The sequence below is a fragment of the Panthera onca genome, chromosome F1 (genome assembly GCF_046562875.1).
Source record: "Panthera onca isolate mPanOnc1 chromosome F1, mPanOnc1 haplotype 2, whole genome shotgun sequence".
Classification (NCBI taxonomy): domain Eukaryota; kingdom Metazoa; phylum Chordata; class Mammalia; order Carnivora; family Felidae; genus Panthera; species Panthera onca.
This window is the reverse complement of record NC_138355.1, coordinates 33,842,681-33,869,567: the sequence shown is the minus strand read 5'-3', so window position 1 is coordinate 33,869,567 and position 26,887 is coordinate 33,842,681. Positions and strand designations below refer to the sequence as shown.

The 26,887-nt window shown below is 34.9% G+C and overlaps 1 protein-coding gene across 2 annotated transcripts in view; it reads left to right on the top strand.

The window, feature by feature from the left end:
- Positions 1-26,887, top strand: part of PPP2R5A (protein phosphatase 2 regulatory subunit B'alpha) — a 64,617-nt gene that overhangs the window by 16,504 nt on the left and 21,226 nt on the right. For both annotated transcript variants that reach the window (XM_060643874.3, XM_060643875.3), the window contains exons 2-3: positions 15,416-15,612; positions 18,669-18,770. In XM_060643874.3, coding sequence (XP_060499857.1) covers positions 15,416-15,612; positions 18,669-18,770 — 299 coding nt within the window. The remainder of the gene's footprint in view (positions 1-15,415; positions 15,613-18,668; positions 18,771-26,887) is intronic.

Sequence of the window (26,887 nt, the reverse complement as noted above, 5' to 3'; positions counted from 1 at the left end):
TTCCCAATTTGTTTTCTGTTACTGATTTATAATTTCATTCTACCATGGTCGAGGACATACTTTGTGGTATTTCTGTTTTTACTTTTTTTGAGGTAGTTTTATAACTTGGCATATGGCCTGTCCTGGAGACTGTTCCATGTGCACTTGAGAGTATGTATTCTGCTGTTGTTGGCTGGAGAATTCTATAGTAAATATAAATTCCTTAGTGTTCTATAGAAGTCTGTTAGATCTGGTTAATTTATAGTGTAAGCCTTGTATTTCCTTGATCTTGTGTCTAGTTGTTCTATCCATTATTAAAAATGAGATATTATGGGGCGCCTGAGTGGCACATTGCGTTAGGCGTCTGACTCTTGATTTTGGCTTAGGTCATGATCTTACGGTTTCATGAATTCGAGCCCTGTGTAGGACTCTGTACTGACAGTGTGGAGCCTGCTTGGGACTCTCTCTCCCCTCTCTCTGCCCTTTTCCCAATCGTGCGTACTCTCTAAATAAATAAACATTAAAAAAAATTTTTTTTTTTAATGAGATCTTGAAGTCTCTCTTGTTGAATTGTCCATTTCTTTCTTCACTTCTTTTAGTTTTGCTTTATATATTTTGGAACTGTTAGTAAGTGCACATATTTTGTAATTGTTGCATCTTAGTCATGAATTGACCCTTTCATCATAAAATGTATCTCTATCTCTAATACAATTTTTTTTTGTTTGTTTTAAAATCTGTTTATCTGATATCAGTATACCACTCTAGCTTTCTTGTGTTTGCATGATATATCACTTTCCATCCTTTTCAGTCTATTTGTGTCTTTGAATCTGTAACTTATTATGGGGAGAAGAGCATATAATTAGGTCTTTTTTAATTCAGTTTGAAATCACTGCCTTTTGACTGGATTGTTTAATCCATTTGTATTTAATGTTATTTGTTGATATAGTTGGATTTATGTCTGCCATTTTACTTTTTGTTTTCTGTGTCTCATGCCTTTTTTGTTCTACATTCTTCCTTTACTGTTTTCTTTAGTATTAGGTGAATATTTTTCACAGCAGCATTTGTTTGTTTAATGATTTTTTATCACATCTTTTTGAGTTTATTTTTAGTGGATGCCCTTGGGCTTATCATGTATGTATTTATTGGAATCAACTTCAGATTTATATTAGCTTATTTCCAGTGAGATATGGAAACATTACTTCTGTATTCGTGTATTTCCTTTTCCTCCTTTTTATGGTGTTGTTATTCAGTTACATTTGTTGTTACAAACCCAATAGTGTTTTATTGTACTTAATGCTTTATCATCATTCATTCATTAGCCCAGTACATGTTTGCTTCCACCCATCTCCTTTGTGCTGTTATTGGCAAATATGTTATATGTCTATATATGGTAATAACCTAATTATATATTTATAATATATATATTATATATATGTGTATTTATATTACTTTATACATTGGGGTTTTTTTGAACCCGCTAAGAGAAAAAAGAAAATATATGCATTTATACTTCCTTTTATAATTACATAATTTACTGGAGTTCTTTGTGGTTTCTTTGTGGATTGGAATTACTTTCTGTGGTTATTTGCTTTCAGCCTGATGGAATTTCTTTAATGTTTCTTGTAAGGCAGTCTGGGTAGCCTCTGAGTTTTTGTTTATTTGGAAATATCTTTATTTTGCCTTTTTTTTTTTTTTTAAGTTTTCTTTAATGTTTATTTTTGAGAGGGAGAGTGCATGAGCAGGGGAAGGGCAGAGAGAGAGAAAGACACAGAATTCAAAGCAGGCTCCAGGCTCTGAGATGTCAGCACAGAACCTGATGTGGGGCTCAAACTCATGAACCTATGAGATCATGACAGTTAACTCACTGGGCCACCCAGGTGCCCCTGCCTTCATTTTTGAATGATAGCTTTGCTGGATATAGGATTTGGGGGTGACAGGTTATTTTGTTTGTTCTTTTTGAGCAGTTTGAATATGTTACTCTGCTGTTTTCTAGCCTCTACTATTTCTACTGAGAAATTAACCATTAATGTTAGCCCTTGTAAGTGACTAGTTGTTTTTCTTTTGCAGCTTTCAAGATTTTTCTCCTTGTCTTTGACTTTCAGCACTTTTATGGTATATCTGTGAATCTCCCTTGTATTTTTCCTTCTTAGAGTTGTTGAGCTTTCTGGATATGTAGCTTAATGTTATTCAGTAAATTTGGGAAGTTTCAGTCATGATTTCTTCAAATATTTTTTCTGCTTCTTTCTTTTTTCTCCTTTTATGTGCATGTGGTACACGGTGTCCTACAGATTGAAGTTCTTTTCATTTTTTTTAATGTTTTTACAATTTATTTTGAGAGAGAAAGAGCATTCATGAGTAGGGGAGGGGCAGAGAGAGGGAGAGACAGACAGAGGAGAGAGAGTCCCAAGCAGGCTCTGTACTGTCAGTGCAGAGCACAATGTGGGGCTCATTGTCACAAACTATAGGATCATGACCTGAGTCGAAATCAAGAGTCAGACACCTAACTGAGCCACCCAGGTGTTCCTGAAGTTCTGTTCATTTTTATTCACCTCTTTTTCTGTATTCAGATTTCATAGTCTGTATCAATTTATCTTCAAACTTCCCTAATTCTTTCCTCTGCCAATTCACATCAGTTGAGTCCTTCTAGTGAGTTTTTCATTTTGTTATTGTACTTGGCAATGCAGAATCTTGTTTCTCTCTTTCTTTTTTTTTGTAAAGTCTGTTTCTATTGACATCCTTTATTTGATGTGACATTGTCATACCTTCTTTACTTCAGCGATGGTTACCTTTAGTTCTTTGAATATATTTATAATGGCTGCTTTGAAATCATTTTCTCTTAAATCCAACATTTGGTTGCTCTCATAGGCAGTTTCTATTGCCTTCTCTTTTTTCCCCTTGGTATATGGGACATACTTTCCTGTTTCTTTGTGTATCTTGTAAATTTTTTGTTGTTGTTAACTGAACACTTTAGATAATGTATTTAATATATTATAGCAGTACAATACTGGGTACTTGTCCCACCCCTCAGAGCTTATTGTCACTTACTTGTTTAGTGACTGGGTCTAATATTGGTCCTTAGAGGATGCAGCTTTAGGTATGCCAGTAGTCACCCTGAGATGAACGTGCTTTTGACAGGGCTCTCTTTATGTTTTCCTAACAACACCCCCAGCTTTAAATTCCAGTGACTTCCAGCTTGTTTAATTGTTCTCAACAATGCTCTGGGGCATAAATTGTTCTAATTTTTTTGTGACTAGTCAAATTCAGGCTTTTTGGAAGGAATAGTTCCTGAGGTCAGTGTCTGATATTTGTTCTAACACCAGAGTGCTCCTCCAAGCTGTTTCTTTCCCTGGTATTCTGCATACTAGCTGACTAAAGCCTATTTTCTCAGTGAATTTACAAATCTTCCCATTGCCATTCACTAACCCCCACTGTTTTTGAGAACACCCCTAACCTTGAACTTTTCTATGCTGTGTTGCAAAAGAAGTCATTTCCTTTGGGAAGAGACATAACAGCTGTTTTATGTCTTGCTCCCCCCCCCCTCCCCAGCCCCCCAGGCAAATTTTTTGAGTTAGGACTCTGGAGCTGGGGATAGGGATAATGACATGCTTCTCTCTGAATGACACCCTACTTCAGGAGCTGAGCAGAAGGTGGAGAAGGAGCATTAGCCTAAGATCTTTTTGGCTTGCCTCTTCCAGCATGGAAGCACCTACAGGCTAGGACTGAGATAATGATAGCCCCAGTATTCTCAGTGGTGCTGCACCAGAGGTAGAGCCTCTGTCCATGAGTGGAAGTTGGGCAAAAGAAGGGAGCCCTTCTTCTCAATTGCACTGGCCCAGAACTTAAACTCAGTAATAGGTAGTTGTGGGCAGGGTGAGAAATGCCAACATCATGCTCCTCACCTAAGGAAGGCTGCCTGATCAAGATCTGGTAGTAAAGGGGTCCTTGTGTTCTTGGCTGCCTCCCTCCAGAGTGGAGTTTCTGCTTAGCTAAGCAGAGAGGAGAGAGGCACTTTGTTCAGATACCACACATTCTTGCCGTTCTTAATAAATTTTCATAAGTATTCTTGGATAGATGTTTCCTCATTTGCTGCTTACCTTAGGGCCATTTCCAGAAGCTTTCAAAGTTTAAAAATTATTTTCATCTGTTTCACTGGAGTGCAGGTCTGTGGAGCTTTTACCTTGTCTTGCTAGAAGTTGAACTTCCTGCAGACTAAAATTTTAGCTTCTTTTGTAGTAATAATTAGTACCTTTCTTTTATCTAGGAATTTATAGCTTTCAAATATATAATCATGCCAATACGTTTGAAAACTTAAAGGAATTGGGAAAATTCCTTGAAATAAACAGCTTTCTGAAACTGACACAAGAAGAAACAAAAATCTAAACAAGTCTTATACCTACTTAATTGAATCGTAATTAAGAACTGTGACAAATGGGGTAAATGAGTGATGGTCATTAAGGAGGGCACTGTTGGGATGAGCACTGGGTGTTATATGTAAGTGATGAATTACTAGATTCTACTCCTGAAGTCAAGACTACACTGTATGTTATCTAACTTGAGAACTAAAAAAAAAAAAAAAAAAAGAAAAGAACCTTGACAAGGACATTACAACAACAACAAAATGCAAAGATGCAAAAATGGTATACAGAATATTTACAAATTGAATTTAGCAACATAAAAATAGGATGATACATCATGATCATGTGGGATTCATGCCAGAATCCAGGATAGCTTTTACATTCAACAATGACTTGCTATGTAAGCAAAAGAAACAAGTTGTATCATCACTTCAATGTAAGTAGAATAATAGAAATTCCTTCTCTGTATAGTTCGTTTCTCTCTAGTACTTTAACCTGTAGATTCCAGCCACTTCATTAGCCCTGATTTCCACTTTGTATTTAGCTCAGCAAGCCTGTTTGCTATTTTGAGTCTTCTCCCTATGGTGCAGTCTGGAAAGTGCTAACGGAGAGCTTATGTGATTGTGGGCTCACTGTTTCCCTTCTCTTAAGGATCACAGTCCCATATTGCGTGTTTTCCAGCATCTGAAAACAGTTATTTCACATATTTTCTCCAGTTTTTAGTATGTTACAGTGGAAAGTCTAGCCTGCTGGAAGCAGCAGTGTTGCCCACACTTTTTGTTATTTTTGAATCCAATGGGTATGGAGTGATGTATTTCACACGTAAATTCATATGCATGGTTTATACATATTAACATTTTTCTGCTTTCCAGTGTGGTTGAATGTCATTTCATATGTTTATTGATCATTTATGTTTCATGTGCTCTTTTCTATAGATTTGTCTTTTTCTTATTGATTTATAGATGTTCTTTTGTGAATTCTGGATGCCAGTCCAGAGTTGGTTATAAAATTAAATGTTTCACACTTTACCTAGTCACGTTTAGTCTTTTAGTTCTCTAAAAGAATTAATTTTTATAAATGGTGTGAAGGAGGGATCTAATTTTTTTTCCATATGAATAACCAATCGTCCTACCATAATTTATTAAATTAAAAAATTCACTACTGACATTAAAAAAACCCAACTCTCTTATATATTAATCTTCTGTATATGTACCCTAGTATGTTCCTAGGTACCTTATTTTTTTCTTTTCCAGTGGTCTTTTTGTCTATTCCTGTCTCAAGTCGTGTAGTTTTAATCATTATATGTAGTAAGGTTAGTCTTCCCTTCTTCATCTTAAATATCAGCTTGGCTATTCTTGGCTCTTCATTTTTCCTGATGAATTTTAAGAGCAACTCTTCAGGTTCCAACAAAACACTCTGTCAATTGAGTGCAGCATCATGTTGCAATCCAAAATGCTTTCTCTGTATAGATTGAGGAAGATGTCTTCTCATCCATGAATAATTCTATATCTCTGCTATTTATTTCTTTTATATATTTCATAAAAGTTTTGTTATTGTCTTCATAAAAGTCTTTCTTGTCTTTTGTTAGATCTCTCAAATTACTTGCCCCGGGAACCCAGTCAACATATTGTGAGGAAGGTTAGGCCACATGGAGAGGTCACATGTGGTGGTTCTGGCACTAGCCCCTGCTAGACCTTCATTCAAAAGCCTGAATTAACTATCAACACATATATGAGTGATTTAGCCTTCACAGATTTCTCCAAGCTTTCTAGTTTTCTAGCTGAGGCCTTAGACTTCATGGAACAGAGATAAGTTGTCCCTGCTATGTTCTGTCTGAATCTCTGACTTAAAAAAACTGTGATAGATAATAATTATTGTTTCAAGCCACTAAATTTGGAATGATTTGTTACTAAGCAATAGAAAATTAAAACACCAGACATCATTCTGATAATGATCTGGCTTCTCCTGTAGGTCTGCCTAAGGAACACATAACTGGAATATTCTAATATGGTACATGGAGGAATAATTTCCCATCATAAATTAATAAATTGGCATTTATTACTAAGTCATGAACTTGGCTAATTTACATTTGTACTGTGTATGATTTAGTGGTACAGTTTTTCTAAATAAGTTTTACAAACTGACACTAAAGAGTATAGTTAAAACTTTCTCACCACATTTTCTTAAAGATTCTAATTTAATCTTCAAAAAATTTTTACAAAGTTTGCTAATATCAGACGAATTAGTGTAATCAACCAGAGTATATACCCAACTACATAGGCATTATTTTTCTCAAATAGTTTATTCTATGAAACATGAGACCTCTTGTGACTCTGATTCTTTTTAGAAAGAACCAGTCATAGAAGTCACATAGTCTCACTTTTATGGCCTTTAGTTGGAAGTCACGTAGCTTCACTTCGGCAGTGCTGAGACTGTTCCCTAGAAGCAAGTGACTAAGTCTAGCCCACATTTCATAGGAGAAATAAACACGTTTTGAAGAGAGGGGTGTTAGATAATTTGTGGACAAAATTTAAAACTACTACACTTGCTAAGCATGAAATTAGAACAAAGGAAGTTTTATAAATAATGGTATTAGGCTAAAATATCTTAGTTCTCTCATAGCAGGGGAGATAGTTGTGTTTGATGGTTCCGGTAGACTTGAAATCCTTTGGCTAAAGTTTTTTCTCATTGGTTAGTGTTTAGGTAAGCACTGACTTTATTTGCTTCTGAAGAGGATGAAGAATAAGAATGGTAGAGTCCATTCCAACCAGTGCACGTAAAACAGGAAGCTTCAGGTATCATTATAAATGGAACATGGGCTATAAAAGCGGGCATAATGGGAAATGAAGTTGGAAAGGTGGTGCCACTCACTTTCTCCTCCTCTTCTTTCACCCTCAACCTTCGTCATCTTTACATTATTACATTTTTAAGGTTGGTAACATTTTCTGTACCACAGTTAAGATTTTTGTAAATTGTAATTCTTAAAGTTGAAAGTGAGTGAAGGCTTATGTTGTTGACTATATAGGCTTCAGAGCCACATAATGTAATTACATTTCCTTATATGGTTTTTTTTAGTATTTAGAAACTGGAGTTTCTAATTGTGTCTCTTTTTCTTTCCTTGTACTTTTAACATACTCTTAAGTTTTTCATCAGTTTTCCATGCAATATGATATCCTATTGATCTTCCTGTAGGCATAACTCTCATAGGGCTTTATTCCTCCTGTTCTGAATGGCTCAGTTGCTCTCTAGGACTTAATTGCTTTTCTGGATTGTTTTCCCCTATTCCTGGATTCCATTTTTTCTCTTTTTCCTTTATTGCTGCATCATGTCCTCAGGTAATTTCTTAAGAAAGGTTGTGAGGGTGCTAAGTTTTCCAAATGTTTTTATATCTGAAAATGCCTTTATTGAATCCTTACACTTTATTGATTGTTGGCTAGTTAACACAGTTCTAGATTGGCATTAGAATTTGAATGATATAGCCCCATTATCTTCTTGCGTCATCTTGGATATCTGTCTCTGGTTCTTTTGTGAGTTAATTAAAAAAATTTTTTTTATTTATTTTTGAGAGAGAAAGAGAGACAGTGTGAGCAAGGGAGGGGCTGAGAGAGGGAAACAGAACAGGCTCCAGGCTCCCAGCTGTCAGCAGAGCCCATCGCGGGGCTGGAACTCACAAACCCGGAGATTGTGACCTGAGCCGAAGTCAGATGCTCAACCAACTGACCCACCCAGGCACCCCAACTTTTTTTTTTTTTTTTAATTTGAAAGCATTCAGTCTTTTCTCCTGGGCATTTGAAATTTCAAAGTGATATGCTAAATTAACCCATTGTTTGGCATCTTTTTTTGTTTATTTAGTTTTCTTTCATGTTTCAAGGCTTTACTTGAATGTCTGGTGATCCTTTATTTTCTATTAAAATTAGTGAATTTTAAAAAATCACTTTAGAAGTTGGATGGAGGTTCACTCACTGCCTGCTTTTGTTTAGAGTAATTGGTCAGGGAACTAACTAGTAAAAGCTAGAATTTTTCTCTGGGACAATTGAGTTGCTTTGCCCACCCCTTTTTTTTTTTTTTTTGGCCTGGAGCATGAATGCTTGACTGACTTTTGGATTGAGATGGTAGACTGTTCAGTACATGCAGATTTATATAATCTCCTATTTTCAGCTCATGTCTTAATCCCATCCTCTATTTCACCAGGTATTTCTAATCCAGAGTTCTGTGGGAACCTTATCTGTAATTCCCTGTTTATTCTAGAATGTGGCTTCCTGCTTTTTGGTTTTGTCAGTTACCACTTCTTCATGTACTTTGAGTTTTCCAGAAATTTGTTGAAGTCTTTGGCCTAAAGGCCCATTCTTTTCTTTGTTATTGTGGGTTTACACACACACACACACACACACACACACACACACACACAGAGCTATATTCTGTTGTGGGTTTTTTTTAGTCGTATTTAAACAATTTTTTAAAATGTTCATTTATTTTTGAGAGAGAGCGAGCAAGTGTGAGCGGGGGAAGGGCAGAGAGAGAGGGAGACACAGAATACAAAGCAGACTCCAAGCTCTGAGCTGTCAGCCCAGAGCCTGATACGCGGCCAAACTCATAAGCCCTGAGATCATGACCTGAGCAGAAGTCGGAGGCTAAACCCACTGAGCCACCCAGGTGCCCCACTCTTATTTTAGAATGAAAGGGAAGAGATAAACAAATTTGCCATCTTTAACTAATATACATTGTGAATCTGTAAGTGGGTAAGGATTTAGAATATAGCTATTAGAGGAACAGTTGATAGATATTTCAAAGACTGTGGTCTTATATGTACTTTTTCTTGCATTCTAGGTGATTTGAGTCCTGTTTGCATTACAGATTTATTTTGTGATCTTGGACATGCTTTGTAGTGTGCCCTCTTAGAGTACATGTTGTAAAGCAGTTGTTTTCAAACCTTTTTTGACTGCAAACTATAATAAGAGACACATTTTACAGGGGGCACCTGGGTGGCTCAGTCGGTTAAGTGTCTGACTCTTGGTTTCAGCTCAGGTCATGATCTCATGGTTTGTGGGATTGAGCCCTGTGTCAGACTCCATGCTGGCAACATGGAGCCTGCTTGGGCTTTTCTCTTTCTGCCCCTCTCCCACTCGTGCTATCTCTGTCTCTCTCAAAATAAATCAACTTTAAAAAAAACCACATTTTACTTTACTACTCAGTACTTATACTGAGACACATTGATATTTTATATATATTTTAAAATTCTATGGGGCGCCTGGGTGGCGCAGTCGGTTAAGCGTCCGACTTCAGCCAGGTCACGATCTCGCGGTCCGTGAGTTCAAGCCCCGCGTCAGGCTCTGGGCTGATGGCTCGGAGCCTGGAGCCTGTTTCCGATTCTGTGTCTCCCTCTCTCTCTGCCCCTCCCCCGTTCATGCTCTGTCTCTCTCTGTCCCAAAAATAAATAAAAAACGTTGAAAAAAAAAAATTAAAATTCTAGCCATGACCCACTAAAATGATCTTACTACCCAGCAGTAGATTGCCATTCACACCTTGATAAACAGTTCTCTAGAGCAGTATTTCTTTTTTTTCCGATTTTTTATTTTAAGTTTATTTATTTACTTATTTTGAGAAAAAGAGAGAGCAGGGGAGGGGCAGAGAAAGAGGGAAAGAGAATCCCAAGCAGGCTCTGAGCTGTCAGCACAGAGCCGAATGCTTAACTGTTGGAGCCACCCAGGTGCCCCTAGAGCAACATTTCTTAAAGTGTGAGTCAGATACATCTTCATGTTGGGTGTTGAAAAAAAACTTAAGCATTTAGAGATAAATAGGGAAACCTAATAGGGCTTTTGTGAGTTTTCAAAGTTGTATTAATAATTCTTCAAAGATTAAATGCCTCCCTTCCCTAGAGTTGTGTTGATTCTCCTTTCTGCCTAAGACTTCTACAGTACTGAAAATTTTTTAGTGGGATCAAATTTCAGTCATAACAAAATGAAGAGAGTTAAGATGCATTTGAAAAACTCATCTTCCAGGCAAGTTTAAACCAATGATGTATTTTTCAAGGCAAAAAGCACATCTGTTTTTAAATAATTCTTTGATTTGTGCAGTTTTTCTTATATCTTCCATAATTTTCATGCAAAGCTTGTTTTATTGGGGACTTAGTAAAGAGCACTTTTAGGAAATCCTTAGTTCTCTGATATTTTTGAAGACATAAATGTAGGTCATAATATTTTTTTAGGTCATAATATTTTTAAATTGTAATCAAATTTCTTTGACAATTTAAAGACTTAAAGCATTTAAAACTGTTGAACGCGATACACTATGATAATAATTACTGGTAATAATTGCTAGTCTGAATTGCTCCCAAGTAAATACTTAGGGAGACCAAAATATACTAAAAGATTTATGAATAGGACTGGTTTTTCTCTTCATTTAAATGGCAGTCACCAGGATCTTAAATACTCATCCTTTATTTGTTCCTGATTTATTTACAAATTTTAGAAGAAATTAATAATCCTCTTGAAATAGATACATGTCAGGGGCACTTGGGTGGCTCAGTCAGTTAAGCGTCCCAGCTCTTGACTTTGGCTCAGGTCATGATCTCACCATTTGTGATATTGAGCCCCCCATTGGGCTCTACACTGACAGTGTGGAGCCTGCTTGGGATTCTCTCTCCTGTCTCTGTCCCTTCCCTGGTTGTGTGTGCTTGCTGAGCTTTCTCTCTCTCTCTAAATGAAATTAAAAAAAAAAAAAAAATGGATACATGTTATTATTTCAAGAAGACCTGCTTTAAACTGCTGGAGCAAAAATTTGGGGTCTCTTGTGTAATTAATTTCAAGTTGACTAAGCAAATACTGTGTTGTACTCAGGATGATGTGTAACAGTTAACAGTGTGTGCATCTACCATTCCAGTTGCTGTATGGCGTAGTACCCTAAGGTGTTCTGAATTTTTCCTGTGAACTTGTATGTTTCTGCAGGTGTTTTTATTTTTAAACCACTAAGTGAAATTCTCATAGAAGACATCAGTGAATATTGCAGATAGAGAATCCTAAGGAAAAAAGCTATCACCATTGGAATCGGAATGGACATTATCCACATTGAAAATGGCGAATGGATAATTAACATCAGTCCAGTAAAAATAACTAAGTTCGAACAATACATGACATTGCTGCCTAAATGTTAAGACATTGCCAAACTGAAATATCATTGAGTATAACAGACTTCATTTGGAAGCATTCTTATAAATGGTCAAGTTAAAGTATAAAGTCACCAATATAGATTTTGTCAGCACTTTTTACATTAGCAAAGAGAATTATTACACATTCTTTTTCTCACAAGTTGTCATTCATATTTATGAAGTATAGCCAGAATATAGTCTGATCTTTTTTCAACTTATTGAAATATATTTTCTGCTTTTCTTTTTTTTCTTACAAGAACATTCAGTGTAAATTGTGTTTTGTAGAGATACCTGAGTTGGGACATAATAAACATCAACAAGTACAATATATTTCATAGCTTTTTTTTTTTTTAATTTTTTTTTTTAACGTTTATTTATTTTTGAGACAGAGAGAGACAGAGCATGAACGGGGAAGGGTCAGAGAGAGGGAGACACAGAATCTGAAACAGGCTCCAGGCCCTGAGCTGTCAGCACAGAGCCCGACGCGGGGCTCGAACTCACAAACCGCAAGATCATGACCTGAGCCGAAGTCGGCCGCTTAACCAACTGAGCCACCCAGGCGCCCCTATTTCATAGCTTCTTGATGAAAACCGTAATCATCTTTTCTTACTAGGATAACCATTATAAAAATGTTTTTAACCTACGTAAAGATGTTGCATGTCATGTACCTAGCAGTTTGTAATCCCTCGAAGACAGGAAGTCATCTCTAACTTTCAGAACTAAGTTAGAAGTTTTTATTATTTAAAAAAATCTTTTTTACATGTTTGTTTATTTTTGAAGGAGAGAGAGAGAGAGAAACAGAGCATGACCGGGGGAGGGGCAGAGAGAGAGAGGGAGACACAGAATCTAAAGCAGGCTCCAGACTCCGAGCTGTCAGCACAGAGTCAGATGTGGGGCTCGAACCCACGAACCGTGATATCATGACCTGAGCCGAAGTTGGACCCTTAACCAACTGAGCCATCCAGGTGCCCCAGAACTAAGGACTGTTTTGAAAGTTAAATTAGGGTTAGGTGGGAAAGGATTTTTCTTTTCTCTAATACCTAAAAAAAAATTGAGGACTGGAAATGTCTATTTTAACTCAGAGCCAAAGAAGTTGAAATGTTAACTTTTCTAAATATTTCTAATGTTTGGGAAGATCCAGATGTGACCTATCCCGTCTAAGCATTAGGTAATGCTGAGATAAAATACTGGAGAAGAAAAAATAAATTTAAATCTTTAAGTTAAGAAATGGATTACTGAATGGAGAAGCTATGAAAAACACCAATTTTTCTGTAGAGAAGACTCTTATGAGTTAGGTGCCCAGAAAATGAAACTTCTTTTTGTAACATATTCCTGAATCTACTACTATTTACCAGTCCTAAAAATCATTTGTGTCTTCTAACATGTTAGCCAGAGGCTTCTTTTTTATTCCAACTTTGAAATATATTCACTCAACTTCATGATCATTATCTCGTTTAATCCATTTAAATCACCATCAAGGTAGGTTGTTGATAAAAATGGTCATTACTATAAATTCTTAAGCTTAGACATGATGTAATAATTTATTGATACCACTTTTGATATCCAGCAGAAATTTTGAACTTAATTCTGTAGCCTGTTTTTCAGTGCATAGTCTTTATTCCGCAAATTTAAGAGTTTTTTTCAAGCATCAAATATGTTTGTTGACTTCTTATATACCCTACACTATGATATAAAAGAAAAAGAAAACTTGTTCAGTGAATGATCCTTGCCTTTATGGAATCTGAAATCTTTTGGTGGGTGATAAAAGAAATACTCATTAAATACAGACTTAAACATAATGCATACTCAACTATATGATTGAGACTGAGTACTGTAGATGTTCAGAGAAGGGAGGGATCACTGTGTTCTGACCTACTTACTACCTAAGGGAAATTTTGTGGAGAATGTGAAATTTAATCTTGGAGGGTGAGTGAAACATAGGGGAGGAAATCTGGTAAGGTATATCAGGTAGGGAAGAGTTTGAGCAGACACATGGCCTTTGAGGAACAAGAAAGGCAGTGATTTCATGTTGAGTTGGTAGTGGGAGGAAAAGGAGAATTAGTTAGGGCTGGACCACATAGTGAAATGGGATATTGTATGAGTTTTTGTATTAAAAGGAAAAAATAGCTTAAAAATATTTTAAAAACTCTGTCAGAACTGAGTTAGCTTGTAAAGGTATGACACCTATTTCCCTATATTCCCCATCAGTATAATGGGGAATCTTTATGTATAATCTTTATGTATAATTATACATAAAGATCTAATATATGTTATAATAAAGATATAAAGTGGGGCACCTGGGTGGCTCAGTCGGTTGAGCATCCAACTTCAGCTCAGGTCATGATCTCATAGTTCGTGAGTTTGGGCCCCACGTCGGGCTCTGTGCTGGCATCTCAGAGCCTGGAGCCTGCTTCGGACTCTGTGTCTCCCTCTCTCTCTGCCCTCCCCCAGTTGCGCTCTGTCTCTCTCTGCCTCTCAAAAATAAATAAAAATAATTAAAAAAAAATAAAAACAGATATAAAGTTATACAATGAGGATATAGATATCTTTACAAATAGATAAAGGTATTACTGAGAAACTGAAAAAACGTATGGGGATTTCCTGTACAGTATGAGTTGAGAAGGATTCTTACAGCTCAAATAATCACCCCTTCCCTACTGTATAACACATACCCAATCTAACAAGTTTAGCGTAATTGGGAAGCTCACAAAAAGCAGAGGTATTATTCATCTTCTACTTTTTCAAATTAAGTATATTAAGTAGGTGCATATGAGGTTTTTTTTTTTAATTTAATCCCCCTAATTAAGAAACTTAAATAATTGAGCTAATTGAAGGTCCTTGTTTACAGATGTGAAAGTTCCGAATTGAAATTTTGTTGTTTTTTGAATGTTGGAAACAAAAGGATTTAATACATATGTTAGACTCAAATCAATATAACGTGTCCATAGTTTTGTAAATAAGTGGAAAGTAAAACAAGAAACATTTACTGAATGCCTATTGTGCGCCAGATACTGTGCTAGATATAAGAGGTGGTGGGGTGTGGAGAGAGGGACAGACAGAGATAGAGATAAAAATAACACTTGTTTCCCGTCTTTGGGGGCCTTGGAGTCTAGGAATGTTGTACATGTAAAACATAATTGCCACATAGAACAAAAAATGTTACAGTAGAGATACACACCTAAGATACATTTGGGTAAAAGGGGATTAACCAGTTTAGCTTTAGTGTCCTAGAGTTTCTGAGGGGAATATGCTTCTGCTGAAACTTAATAAATGGGGAGGGTTCCCAGGGTGGGAATGTGGGAAAAGAACATTCCAGGCAAAGGAAATTGTAAAATCTCACAAGTCGAGGGAATATGGTTTAACCACAGGGTTACATGCTGCAAAGTGTTGAGAGTTGATTGTTGACAACAGGCAGCTGAATTTTGTACACAAGTTTGAGTTTCAATTTGTAATTTTTGGAGAATCAGTGAAAAGTATTGAGTGTGATCAGATTGATTTTCTGTTTAGCACAATTTTTAGCTTTTGAGGTAGTTTAGAAGGTAAATCAGGAGTTGTAGTAGTTATGGGACCAGGCAAGAGGAGTAGTTAGGATATCATTGCTGTAATTTAGATGATGGATGATGAGGATAATTAAAATGGCAGTGAGAATGACCAAAAAAAGGGTAGATTCCAGATATGTTAAACAGAATCAATAACATATAATGGTTGATTATGGATAGTAAGAGAGGAAGAAAAGTCCATTGTGGATCCTGGTTTCTGGCATGAATGATGAGATTAGATGGGTGAATTTCTCATGATTTTTTTTTTTTCCTCACTAGATTCTTGAGAGAAGTTTTTTTATTTTATGTGTGTGAATAGCATCTATAAAATTAATAAGCTTATTAAAGGTCATTTCTGAGTAGGTTATTTCTAAGTTTTTCTTTATTTTTATTTATAGATGCCACTTCCAATGAACAACAAGAGCTTTTCTGTCAGAAGTTGCAGCAGTGTTGTATACTGTTTGATTTCATGGACTCTGTTTCAGACTTGAAGAGCAAAGAAATTAAAAGGGCAACACTGAATGAACTGGTTGAGTATGTTTCAACTAATCGTGGTGTAATTGTTGAATCAGCGTATTCTGATATAGTAAAAATGGTAAGCCTTCTAGACTTAAGTTCCTCAGATTTCTATAAATTCAAGTAAGATCTGAGGTGTAATTATGAATTACTGAGACTGATTTTTAATAAATATACAATCAGTGTACTCAATGTTTTTTAAATAGTCCATTTGAAAGATATCCATTCATTCCACTGATGCTGTCTTATAATAGTTCAATGGCTGGTGGCTGTCATATTGCATAGTGCAGATCCAGAGCTTAGGAGAAACATGTAGGCTTAAGATTATACAGATTGATAGGTGATTAATGTCATAGAGCTGAATTGTCACTAAGGGAGAATGTCTAAAGTGCAGAGAGAGAAGACCAATGAAAAACTATGGGACTCCACATTTCAGCAGGGTAGGTAAAGGAGTCAGGTCTTAAAAAATGTATTTATTTAGACTATTTTAATATATTTATAGATTCTATAGCACTTGAATTTTAATAAAAACTCAGGACCTTTAAAAAGGTAAATAACATAAGTTTATGAAGTCTCTGTGAAAAATAGATTACTGCCAACTTTATTAAGGTAAGGTTGTTTAGGATACTAATAATTCAACCTTATTCTCCATCAAACAGTAAAGTTTGTTTAGGATTTGCGATTTTTGTATTTTGGTGCATAGTACCAAAATACAAAAAATTTAGTCGGAGTAATTAGAGAATCACTGAATACATAATTGAAGCTTAGATGTTACCAGGGTATAGAAGGTTATAACAAGTATAATTTGTAGTTGTCTTCATTTCCTTCCCCTTGGCTAATACATGTTCTGGGGGAAGAACAAAATGTGTAGGAAAGTTTAATTTGGCCCCGTTATACTAGTTGAATTTTTTTTCATCGCATTTGCACCAGAAAATTTGGGATGATTTTTTTGTTTTTTTTTCAAAAATGAAAAACCTTAAAGAAGTTTTTTTTTTAATGTTTTTATTTTTTATTTTATTTTTAAAATATAATTTTTTGTCAAATTGGCTTACATCCAACACCCAGTGCTCCTTAAAGAAGTTTTAAAAGATTAGCTATACAAGGAACATTAATCAAAATGCAGTTTGCTTCCTAGACTCTCAGTAGACTGTAAAAATTAAGTGACAGTTTGAAAACAGAAGTATTAAATACTGATAAACTCATTTTGTTTTGTGTTTTGTGTTTATCATTTAAAATATGTTCAGGGGAAAAAACAGTATTTCCATTTTACTGATTGGTAAATCAGATGGTTTGTATTCAGGAATTTTAAAAATCCTGGAAAAAGGTACTTTATTTTAATCTCTGTAAAGTTACTGACTTGGGTGCCTGCTAGGTCAGTTGGTAGAGCATGCAACTTTTGATCTTGGGGTTGTGAGTTTGAGCCCCATGTTGGGTATAAAGATTACCTAAAGTTATTGACTTGAATATTGAAGGTATTCAAATATTTAGATATCAGAATAACTCAAATGTTTGAGTCAGTTTATTCTATACTAACAAATTCTGGGATTTAATTTCTTTCTCCAAGAAAAAAGGTGTGTGTGTTTTTCTTTCTTTCTTTTTTTGTTGTTTTTTTTTTTAACTTCTGGGTACTTAATTTCTAGACAAGCATGACGCCAACTCATGCTGTTGGCCCTATAAAGCTCTTATGTATATTTGTTATATATAGTTAATTTTATTGGTGGCACAACAAAGTTAACTTTTTCTTTTACTGCCAATAATAAGTATGATCTCAAAGGCAAATTATGCCCTCTGAATGGGATATATTTCCTTTTCATGTTTTATTTGTGACTTTATGCCATTCTTTGTGAAATTGATATCTGTCAAACTATTTATTCTGCCCTCATGTACTGGCTTTGAGTTCTAGCAGATCAAATTCTAGGTTATTACTTTCTAAGTCTTATGGTTATAGTAATTGACTCTAAGCAGTTATTTGGCTGACCATAGATGCCACTTCATAAGAATAGTTGGAAATTTGCACCACCTATGACCTCTTGTCTCATCCTTTATTCCCCAGATAGTTTATTTCAGGTGACCAACTTCTTAACGGTATGGCCTTAAGTGTTTGCTAAATAAACCATGTGGTTTCTCAGTTGTTCATCATTCTTCAAAGATTAGCACCACAGTCTAACCTTTGCTAAAGAACAAAGATGTGTTAGTTTACCTTGGTGCTAAGACAGTGTGAATGATGAAATTTTAAATATTGTATTTCATTGAATCTGAAATGAAGAGTCAGCATCCTGATTTTAGAGAGATTAATATGTTTAAAAAAAAAAAAAAGGATCAGGGGCACCTGGGTGGCTAAGTTGGTTAAGTGTACAACTTCAGCTCAGGTCATGATCTCATGGTTTGTGAGTTCGAGCCCCGCATAATGCTCTCTGCTGACAGTGCAGCGCCTGCTTGGGATTCTCTGTTGCTCTCTTTCTGCCCCTCCCCAGCTTGTGCTCTCTCTCTCTCTCTCTCAAAAATAAATAAACATTAAAAAATAAATAAAAATTAAAAAGGCTCAGAATAGATGAAATACATTAAATCACCAGTGGGATATTATAAACTATGTCCCTAATAGCACTGAGGGTATTCTGCCCTCCTACCCCTCTTCCTTAGTGTTGTGTGTATGTATAAGAATGGAGATCTTTTATCAAACTCTTTTGGATTGTAAGGTAAGTAAATGGCTGGATTAGAATATAGAGGGAATTGTAGAAAGATGAAAAGGATCAAGTTAGGGATAGGTAGACTTAGGAACTTCATGGTTTTCTCCCCAGAATTCCCTTCCTCCCTTTTTTTTTTTTTTTTTTTTATTTTTATTTTTTTTTATTTTCCATTTAAGCAAAACTTGGGAAAGAACAACTTGTAATTTAAGAAGGAGGAATCCAGAGGTAATCTGTAATCTTTAGTAGGTTGGCATTTGAAGAAGTCATAGTTATGGGATAGAAAAAAGAGAAACAAATACCTGACTTCTTCATATCTTGATGAGGTTTACAGGTTTTGAACTAGGCTTATAGTCACAACTTTTTTCTTAAAGTTATCTTTAAAATATTTCATTTTACACTGTTTAGTTGTACAACAAAGAGTATAAATCTAAATTCGTTTTCTTTACAGATCAGTGCTAACATCTTCCGTACTCTTCCTCCAAGTGATAATCCAGATTTTGATCCAGAAGAGGATGAACCCACGCTTGAGGCCTCTTGGCCTCACATACAAGTATGAAACATAATTATATATTGACAGTTTTTACATTTATGATATTCTGCTGAAATCATGGTTGTTCTCTTTTAGATCTGAGTGTCTATGTAAAACATTTGACTTTTAGTATGTTTGCTCATCATTTTCTTTTCCCCAAAATACTGTATTTCACTTTTTTTGAGGTAAAATACACTTAACATTTATCATTTAAACCATTTTAAAGTGTACTACTCATGGCATTAACTACATTCATAGTGCTGTGCAGCCATTACCACTGTCTAGTTCTAGAACTTTTTTATCACCCCAAATGGAAACCCCATTCACATTAGCAGTCACTTCCCATTCCCCTATTCTCACAGTTCCTGACAACTCCTAATCTACCTTCTGTCTTTATGGCTTTACCTGTTCTGAATATTTAATATAAATGAAATCGTATCATATATGGCCTTCTGTGTCTGGATTCTTTTATTTAACGTAGTATTTTTAAGGTTCATCAGTGTTGTTGCCTATGTCCATACCTCATTCTTTTTAATGACTGAATGATATTTCATTTTCTGGATATACCATATTTTGTTTATCCATTAATCAGTTGATGGGTGTTTTGGCTTATTGTAATGAGAACTGTTATGAACGTTCACGTACAAATTTTTGTTTTAACATGTTTCCCATAAATTTTGATAAGTTATGTTTTTGTTTTCATTCACCTCAAAATAAATTCTAATTTTCCTGTGATTTCTTCTGTATTACTAAGGAATGTGTTTACTTGTTACATATTTGTGATTGCCATATTTCTTTCTGTTACTGATTTCTAATTATTTCATGGTAGTTGGAGAATATACTTTGAATGTTTTTAATGCTTTTAAGTTTATTGAAACTTGTATTAGAGCCTCACATACAGTATATTCTGGAGAATTAGAGCCTCACATACAGTATATTCTGTATTGAGCCTCACATACAGTATATTCATGTGTGCTTGAGAAGAATGTATTCTGTTGTTGGATAGAGCATTCTGTAGAAATCTGTTAGGTCTAATTGGTTTATAATGTGATTCAAGTCCTCTTTTTCTTTTTTAATCTTTTATTCTACTCATTATTGAAAGTAAGATACAAAGTTTCTAACTTATTGTTGAATTTTATATTTCTCTCTTTAGTTCTGTCAGGTTTTGCTTCATGTATTTCAGGGCCCTATTATTAGCTGCTTATGTTTATAATTGTTATATCTTTTGTATGTATTGTCCTTATTATAACTCTAGATGGTTTCTTAAATTTATTTGTCTGTTATTAGTGTAGGCACTCCAGCTCTCTTTTGGTTACTGTTTGCATGATATATCTTCTCCAGTCCTTTTCCTTTTAATCAGTTCCTTTGAATATACATTTTGTCTTGATAAAGTTGGAACATGTTTTTGTAATCAGTTGTGACGGTCTTTGCCTTTTGACTGGAGTGTTTAATCCATTTACAGTTAATATAATTGCAGATAAGGTAGGATTTACATCTGCCATTTTGCTATTTCTATATGTTGTATGCCTTTTTGTTTCTCTACTCTCCATTACTGCCTTTTATATTAAATAGGTATTTGCTAGGGTACCATTTTAATTCCCTTGTTTTTTTAACTGTATTTTTTATTTTCTTAGTAGTTACCCTGAGGATTACAATTAGCATCTTAAAACAATCTGTTTTGGTTGAATACCACTAAGTTCAGTAGTGTATAAAATTTTGGTCCAATATACCTCCATTCCCTCCCCCATCTCCTTTGTGGTATTATTTGTGGTATTGTCATACAAATTAGATCTTTACACATGCCCACCAATACAATTTTGTAATTATTGCTTTATGTGATTGTCTTGTAGAGCAGTAGAATAAATGAGTTATAAATAAAATTCATTTATGCTTTTATGTATGTATAGTTGACCCTTGAACAACATGAGTTTAAACTGCATGAGTCTGCTTATGTGCAGATTTTTTTGATACCGTACAGTACTGTAAATGTATCTCTTCTTTACGATATTAAAAAAAATTTTAATTCCAGTATACTTAACCTACAGTGTTATATTAGTTTTTGGCATACAGTACAGTGATTCAACAATTCTGTGCCTTACACAGTGCTCACTGTGATAAGTTTACTCTTAATCCCCTTCACCTGTTTCACCCATCCCCCCCCCCATCCACCTCCCCTCTGGCAACCATCAGCTTGTTCTCAATAGTTAAGATCTGTCTTTTGGTTTGTCTCTTATTTTCTTTGTTCTGTTGTTTTGTTTCTTAAATTTCACATGTGAATGAAATTTTATGGTATTTGTCTTTCTCTACTTACTTCATTTAGCATTATACTCTCTAGATCCATTCATGTTGTTGCGAATGGCAAGATTTCATTCTTTTTTATATATTTTGTATATTCCATCGTGTATATATACCACATCTTCTTCATCCATATTCTGTATTCATTTATCAGTGGACACTTGGGCTGCTTCCATAATTTGGCTATTCTAAATAATGCTGCGATAAACATAGGAGTGCCTATATCTTTTCAAATTAGTGTCTTCCTATTCTTTGGGTAAAAATACCCAGTAGTACAATTACCAGATTGTAGGGTAGTTCTATTTTTAATTTTTTGAGGAACTTCCATACTGTTTTCCATAGTGACTGCACCAGTTTGCACTCTCCCTTATGATATTCTTAACATTTTTTCTCCAGCTTACTTAAGTTTTAAGAATACAGTATATAATATTTATAACATACAAAATACATGTTAATCAGTTCTGTTACCAGTAAGGCTTGCTGTCAGCAGTAGGCTATTAGTAGCTAAATTTAGGGGGAGTCCAGAGTTACATGTGGATTTTTGACTGAGTCGGGGTGGGGAGGGTCAGTGCCCTTAACCCCTGCATTCCTCAGGGTTCACCTGTACTTAGCTTTACCTGTGCTGTTTATTTCTTCTTGTGGATATCCTTTCATTTCTTCCTGAGGGGTTCCCTTTAGTATTTCTTGTAGAGCGGGTCTGTTCGTGAATTCTCTCAGTGTTTGTTTATCTGGGAATGTTTTAATTTCCCCTTCATTTTTGAAGGAGAGTTTTGCTGGATATAGAATTCTTGGCTTAACTACCCTTTTCCTTCAACACTTAGAAGATGTCATCCCACGGGTCTTCTGGTGTCCCTTGTTTTCTGATGACAAGTCAGTTGTTATTTAGGACTTCATATGTGTGATGTTATTTTTTTCTTGATGCTTTGAATATTTTCTGTTTTTAATTTCTGTCACTTTTGATTATAATTTGTGTAGATGTGGATCTCTTTGGCTCTATTCTACTTGGAGTTCATTGAGCTCCAGTAAGAGTTTTTGTGTAATTAATATTTTTCATCAAGTTTGAGTTGGTTTTAGCTATTACCTCTTCAGATATTTTTTCTTCCTCTTTCTCCTCTCTGAGACTCCCAATATGTGTGTGTATGTTGGTATGACTGAAGGTGTCCCTCAGATCTCTGAAGCTCTGTTCCTTTTTTGTTCATTCTTTTTTCTTTCTGCCCCTCAAACTGAATAATCTCTACTGATCTACCTTCACATTCACTTATTCTTATGCAGCTCAAATTGTTTTGGGTTGTTTTTATGGGTCAGCAAGTTCACCAAGTTCACTTTGACATTTCAGAAGTCTCTCTCTGGAGCATGTCTTTTTAGTTGAGACTGAGAAAGGGATAGTCTTCTTGACCTAAATGCCATTGTGTGACAGTTCACTCCTCAGAGTCATTGGAAAATTGGTAGTAAAAACTTATTATGTAGGCAGGATCAGTTCTTCCATTAAACCTTCCCTGTTTCTGTCCAGCTCTAACTACGTCATTTAAACATCCCCTCAAATATGTGGCTTTAATATAATGTCATCTAGAGTTCACTCAGTAAAATCACATTGACACTACCTCAGTTGATACTTTAGTACTAGAACTCTTTAGAATAGGATTCAGGGTAGATTATCTTACAATACTTACAAACTGTTAACAAAGATTCCATTATAGCCATAAACTATACTCATATGTGTTTAGTGTTTCTTTTGCACATGTTTTTATATATCTAGTCTTTATGATCATTTATTTTTGTTCCCCCAAATGTCTCATTAAAATATTCTGAGAATATTCAGATGCACTTTCTTACTTTTTAAAATAAGCAAGGCTCTGAGGGAGAAAGTAAAAGTTCAAAGGATTCTTGCCTAATGCCTCAGATAATGTTTATATTTTAAAAATAATATTAATGACCTGAAATCTGCAGGCAAGCACAGTGATGGGTTTTTCTAGAGAATTTAATGTATGTGTCTACATATGATCAATGGTACTCATTTATAAGACTGCTGATCATGATTAGCTAATTAGAGCAATACCAATGACTACTGAGCACTCACCATGTTTCAGAGATAGTGGCAACTGCTTTATATACCCATCTTATCTAATCCTTTTGGTAACACCATAATATTGTTCATTTTATAGATAAGCTTAGATGAAGCTAGAAGAGATTAAGAATCCTGCCCAAGTTTATAAAAATAGTAAGTGGCAGAATTAGGTTTATAACTCAAGTATTACTCCAAAGTACTTGCTCTTAATTTTTAAAAGCTTTACTGCCTCTCCTAAATATAGTCTATGGCCCTAAAATAAATACATACCAATTTTTAATGAGGTTTAATTCATACCTTTTTAGCTTCATTATAACACCAGTAAAACAGATCTTCCAAATAATTCAACTGGCCATTCTTTTTCTTTTTTAGCCCTCATAAGTGAGTTTTTAAAGGTGTAATTATACAGATACGCCTTGGTTAAAGGTAACAAAAGTTTAGATATACAAATTCTAACAAGTAAGAGAATTATTATCATTACAAAGCATGGTAAATCGAAATGATTCTGGTGACAGACCTCTACTTAAATCATAGTTTTGATACTTTTCTACCTACATGACCTTAGTTAGGCTGCTTAACTCTTTTGCCTCCTCCTTTATGAAACTGGGATAAATAAGGATTCTTTAAGGATTGAATGGGATAATGTTTGCACAGAACCTAGCACAGTTTTTTAAACTATATGTTTTTCTTTTCTCTCCCCTTGTTTTCTTAAAAGATAATTACTTTTGGTATGTGGGAAGAAGTATATTTTTGCTCTTATTGTTGCCTTTATGCTGATAACCTTTATATGATACCCTGGGTTCTTTCTCTTGTAGCTAGTTTATTGGTTTCCTAGAATTAACAATACTGAAATTATTAAGTAGTCTCTTCCTTAACTTCCATTCTTCTCTAGCATATAACATAAAGTAATATCCTTTTACTTTCACAGTAAATACTTGCATAACAATTCAAAGCTTCTACTTTCCATACACTCTTCTCCATCCTCTCCCCCAACTTTATATTTTTATTATTGTATAAATACCTATGTGGTTAGAACATGTAACTAATTGTATATTACTATTCTGTCACCTTTATGCCCATTTCTTGTTCTTAGCTCTACAGGTAAAATATTTAATCTTACCATCGATCCTTATGTCAAAGTTCCCCTGATCATTTCTTGATAATTTGGAGCTTGTTTTTTTTTTAAGTACTCTCTACATCCACCGTGGGGCTCAAACTCATGACCTCAAGATCAAGAGTCACGTGCTCTTCTGACTGAGCCAACCAGGCGCCCCTGGAGCTCATTCTTTAGTAGAGGAACTCATGGGAATATTATTCCTTGAGTTTTTGTATGTACAATAGCAGTTTGTAGATTTTCTTTTTAAAGACCAATGTGATTTAAAATCCTTGATTCATCTTCTTTCCCTAGGTACCTTAAATATGTTATTCCATTATCTTCTGATTTTCTTTGCCTTTATAAAGACGTGGTTTTTGGCCTGGATGTCTATAAAGGATGTTGTCCCTTTAATGGCCAAGTGCTTTACTGGTTATACATAAGTGTTTATTTTTCTAGATAAATTTTCTCATTTGAATAGTATTCTTTCACCAATTTCTGAAGTTTCTTCAGTAATGGTTTTTAGTATTTTGTTGTACTGCTTTTTTTTTTTCTTCTCTGGGGATGCCAGCTTTTCATATGTTGGTTCTTCTTATCTTTCTGTGTCTCTTACTTTCTCTTAAAATATTGGATTTTTAAAATCTCATTTTTTTATTCTGTTGGATTGTTTTTCATCTTTCTTATTACCATTCTCTTTTTCCTTTACTCTAGTTGAAAGGTGGATGCACAGTGAATATTTAGTTTTGCCAGCTTCAGGATTAGAGACAGACAAGAGGAAGGGAATGGATATTGTATTAGCCAACCAACAATGCTTGCTATAGGCTAGAACCATTGGAGTGAAGAGTGTCTTAAGTAAAAGGAAAAATGATATATATTTAATGACAATAGGATGGATAATCAGCAACATTAGCTATTTTCTGTATAGTTCTTGGAAGGTAGAGAGGAATCTTGCTTTTATATATGGGTGCTAGCTTTTCCGATTACATTGCTTATTTTTATTTTGCCAGGACTTATATTTTTTAGTGGTCATTCCATTTTATTTATTTTTATTTTGTTTGTTTATTTATTTATTTTCTAATGTTTGTTTATTTTTGAAAGAGACAGAGACAGAGCACAAGCAGGGGAGGGGCAGAGAGAGAGGGAGACAGTATCTGAAGCAGACTCCGGGCTCCAAGCTGTCAGCACAGAGCCTGATGTGGGGTTCTAACTCACAAACCGCGAGATCATGACCTGAGCCAAAGTCGGATGCTCACCTGACTGAGCCACTCAGGTGCCCCCATTTTATTTTTATTTTAAAAGAAAAGAGAAAAAAAATTACATTCTACATGATTTGTGACATTTTAAGCAATAGTCTGCTTCATTTATTTATTTTGTCTAGCACACATATATCTAAATAAAATGGAAGAGGAATCCTAGGATTAGCAAACGTTGATTAAAAATTTTAAGATTTATAAGTCAGATTCCCAACCGACTGAGCCAACTAGGTGCCCCTTTAATCATCTTTTTTTAGGGTGGAATATTAAAGCTGCTCTGATAAATGACATTGTAAAAAGTTGTAGTACTGAGGAAATTTGCTCATTGAAAGTTTTTTGTTCATAACATACTTTGAATCAACTCACCAGGAATTTTTTGTTTTATACTAGAAGTTTACATTTTATTTATTATTTTTATTTAGTCAGTTTTTGAGAGAAAGGGAGGGAGCGCAGGCAGAGGGGGAGGGAGAAGATCTCAAGCAGGCTCCATGCCCAGACATGGGGCTTGATTTCACACTGTAAGATCATGCATGACCTGAGCCAAAAATCAAGACTCGGATGCTTAACTGACTGAGCCATCCAGGCGCCCCAGAAGTTTACATCTTACATGTAGCTTATCAGATACTTGATTTCATAAATCAATTTGATAGGATGTAAAATAAGCATTATATTTAGTTAATGAGAAGGAATAATCACAAGTAATTTCAACACCTTTCAAGTTTTTATTTCCCCAACCCTGTTCATGAATTTCCTAAAAATGTGCTAATTTATCATTTTTGTCTTTGTACTCTTTTTCCATACTGTAATGGAAATACTAATGAGCATTGGAATAATGGAATAAATTAAATAAACAAAGAAGAAAGGAACAAAAGAACTGTTTCACTATTGGGGGATTGATCATATCTTTTAATTTATAAAATGTAGTATTATATGGCAACTATTCATTAACAGTTATAAATTATTTTTATTTTCTTTCCTAAGTATTTTGTATTTATTGAGGACCAACAAGATTATAATTTTCTGTGTGCTGACTTCTAGGTACTTAGGGATGCTTCGCTGCTGTAGTAGCCTGGAATACAGGCAGATCATGCAGTATTTTAATTTTCTTGTATCAGTTATTTCTTTAGTGGCACAGATACTTAAGATGTAATTATTGGGGTACTGACTATAACATAGACCTTTTTAGGGATAACCTGTATTTTAGGGACCAGAAGCTCTTCTTTGTGATCTTTATCATTAGAAATTTAAATTAGAAACCTACACATTTTACAGCCTACACCTTCACATCCAAATAGCTCTTGGTCACATTCACTGTTCAGTCACTTAATACGAAATATCTCATTTAGTTCAGTGTATGTTGAGTCTTACATGAATTCTTTCATATATTAAATCCACTTTACAACCCATTTAAATTAGTTTCCTCTTAAGAGAG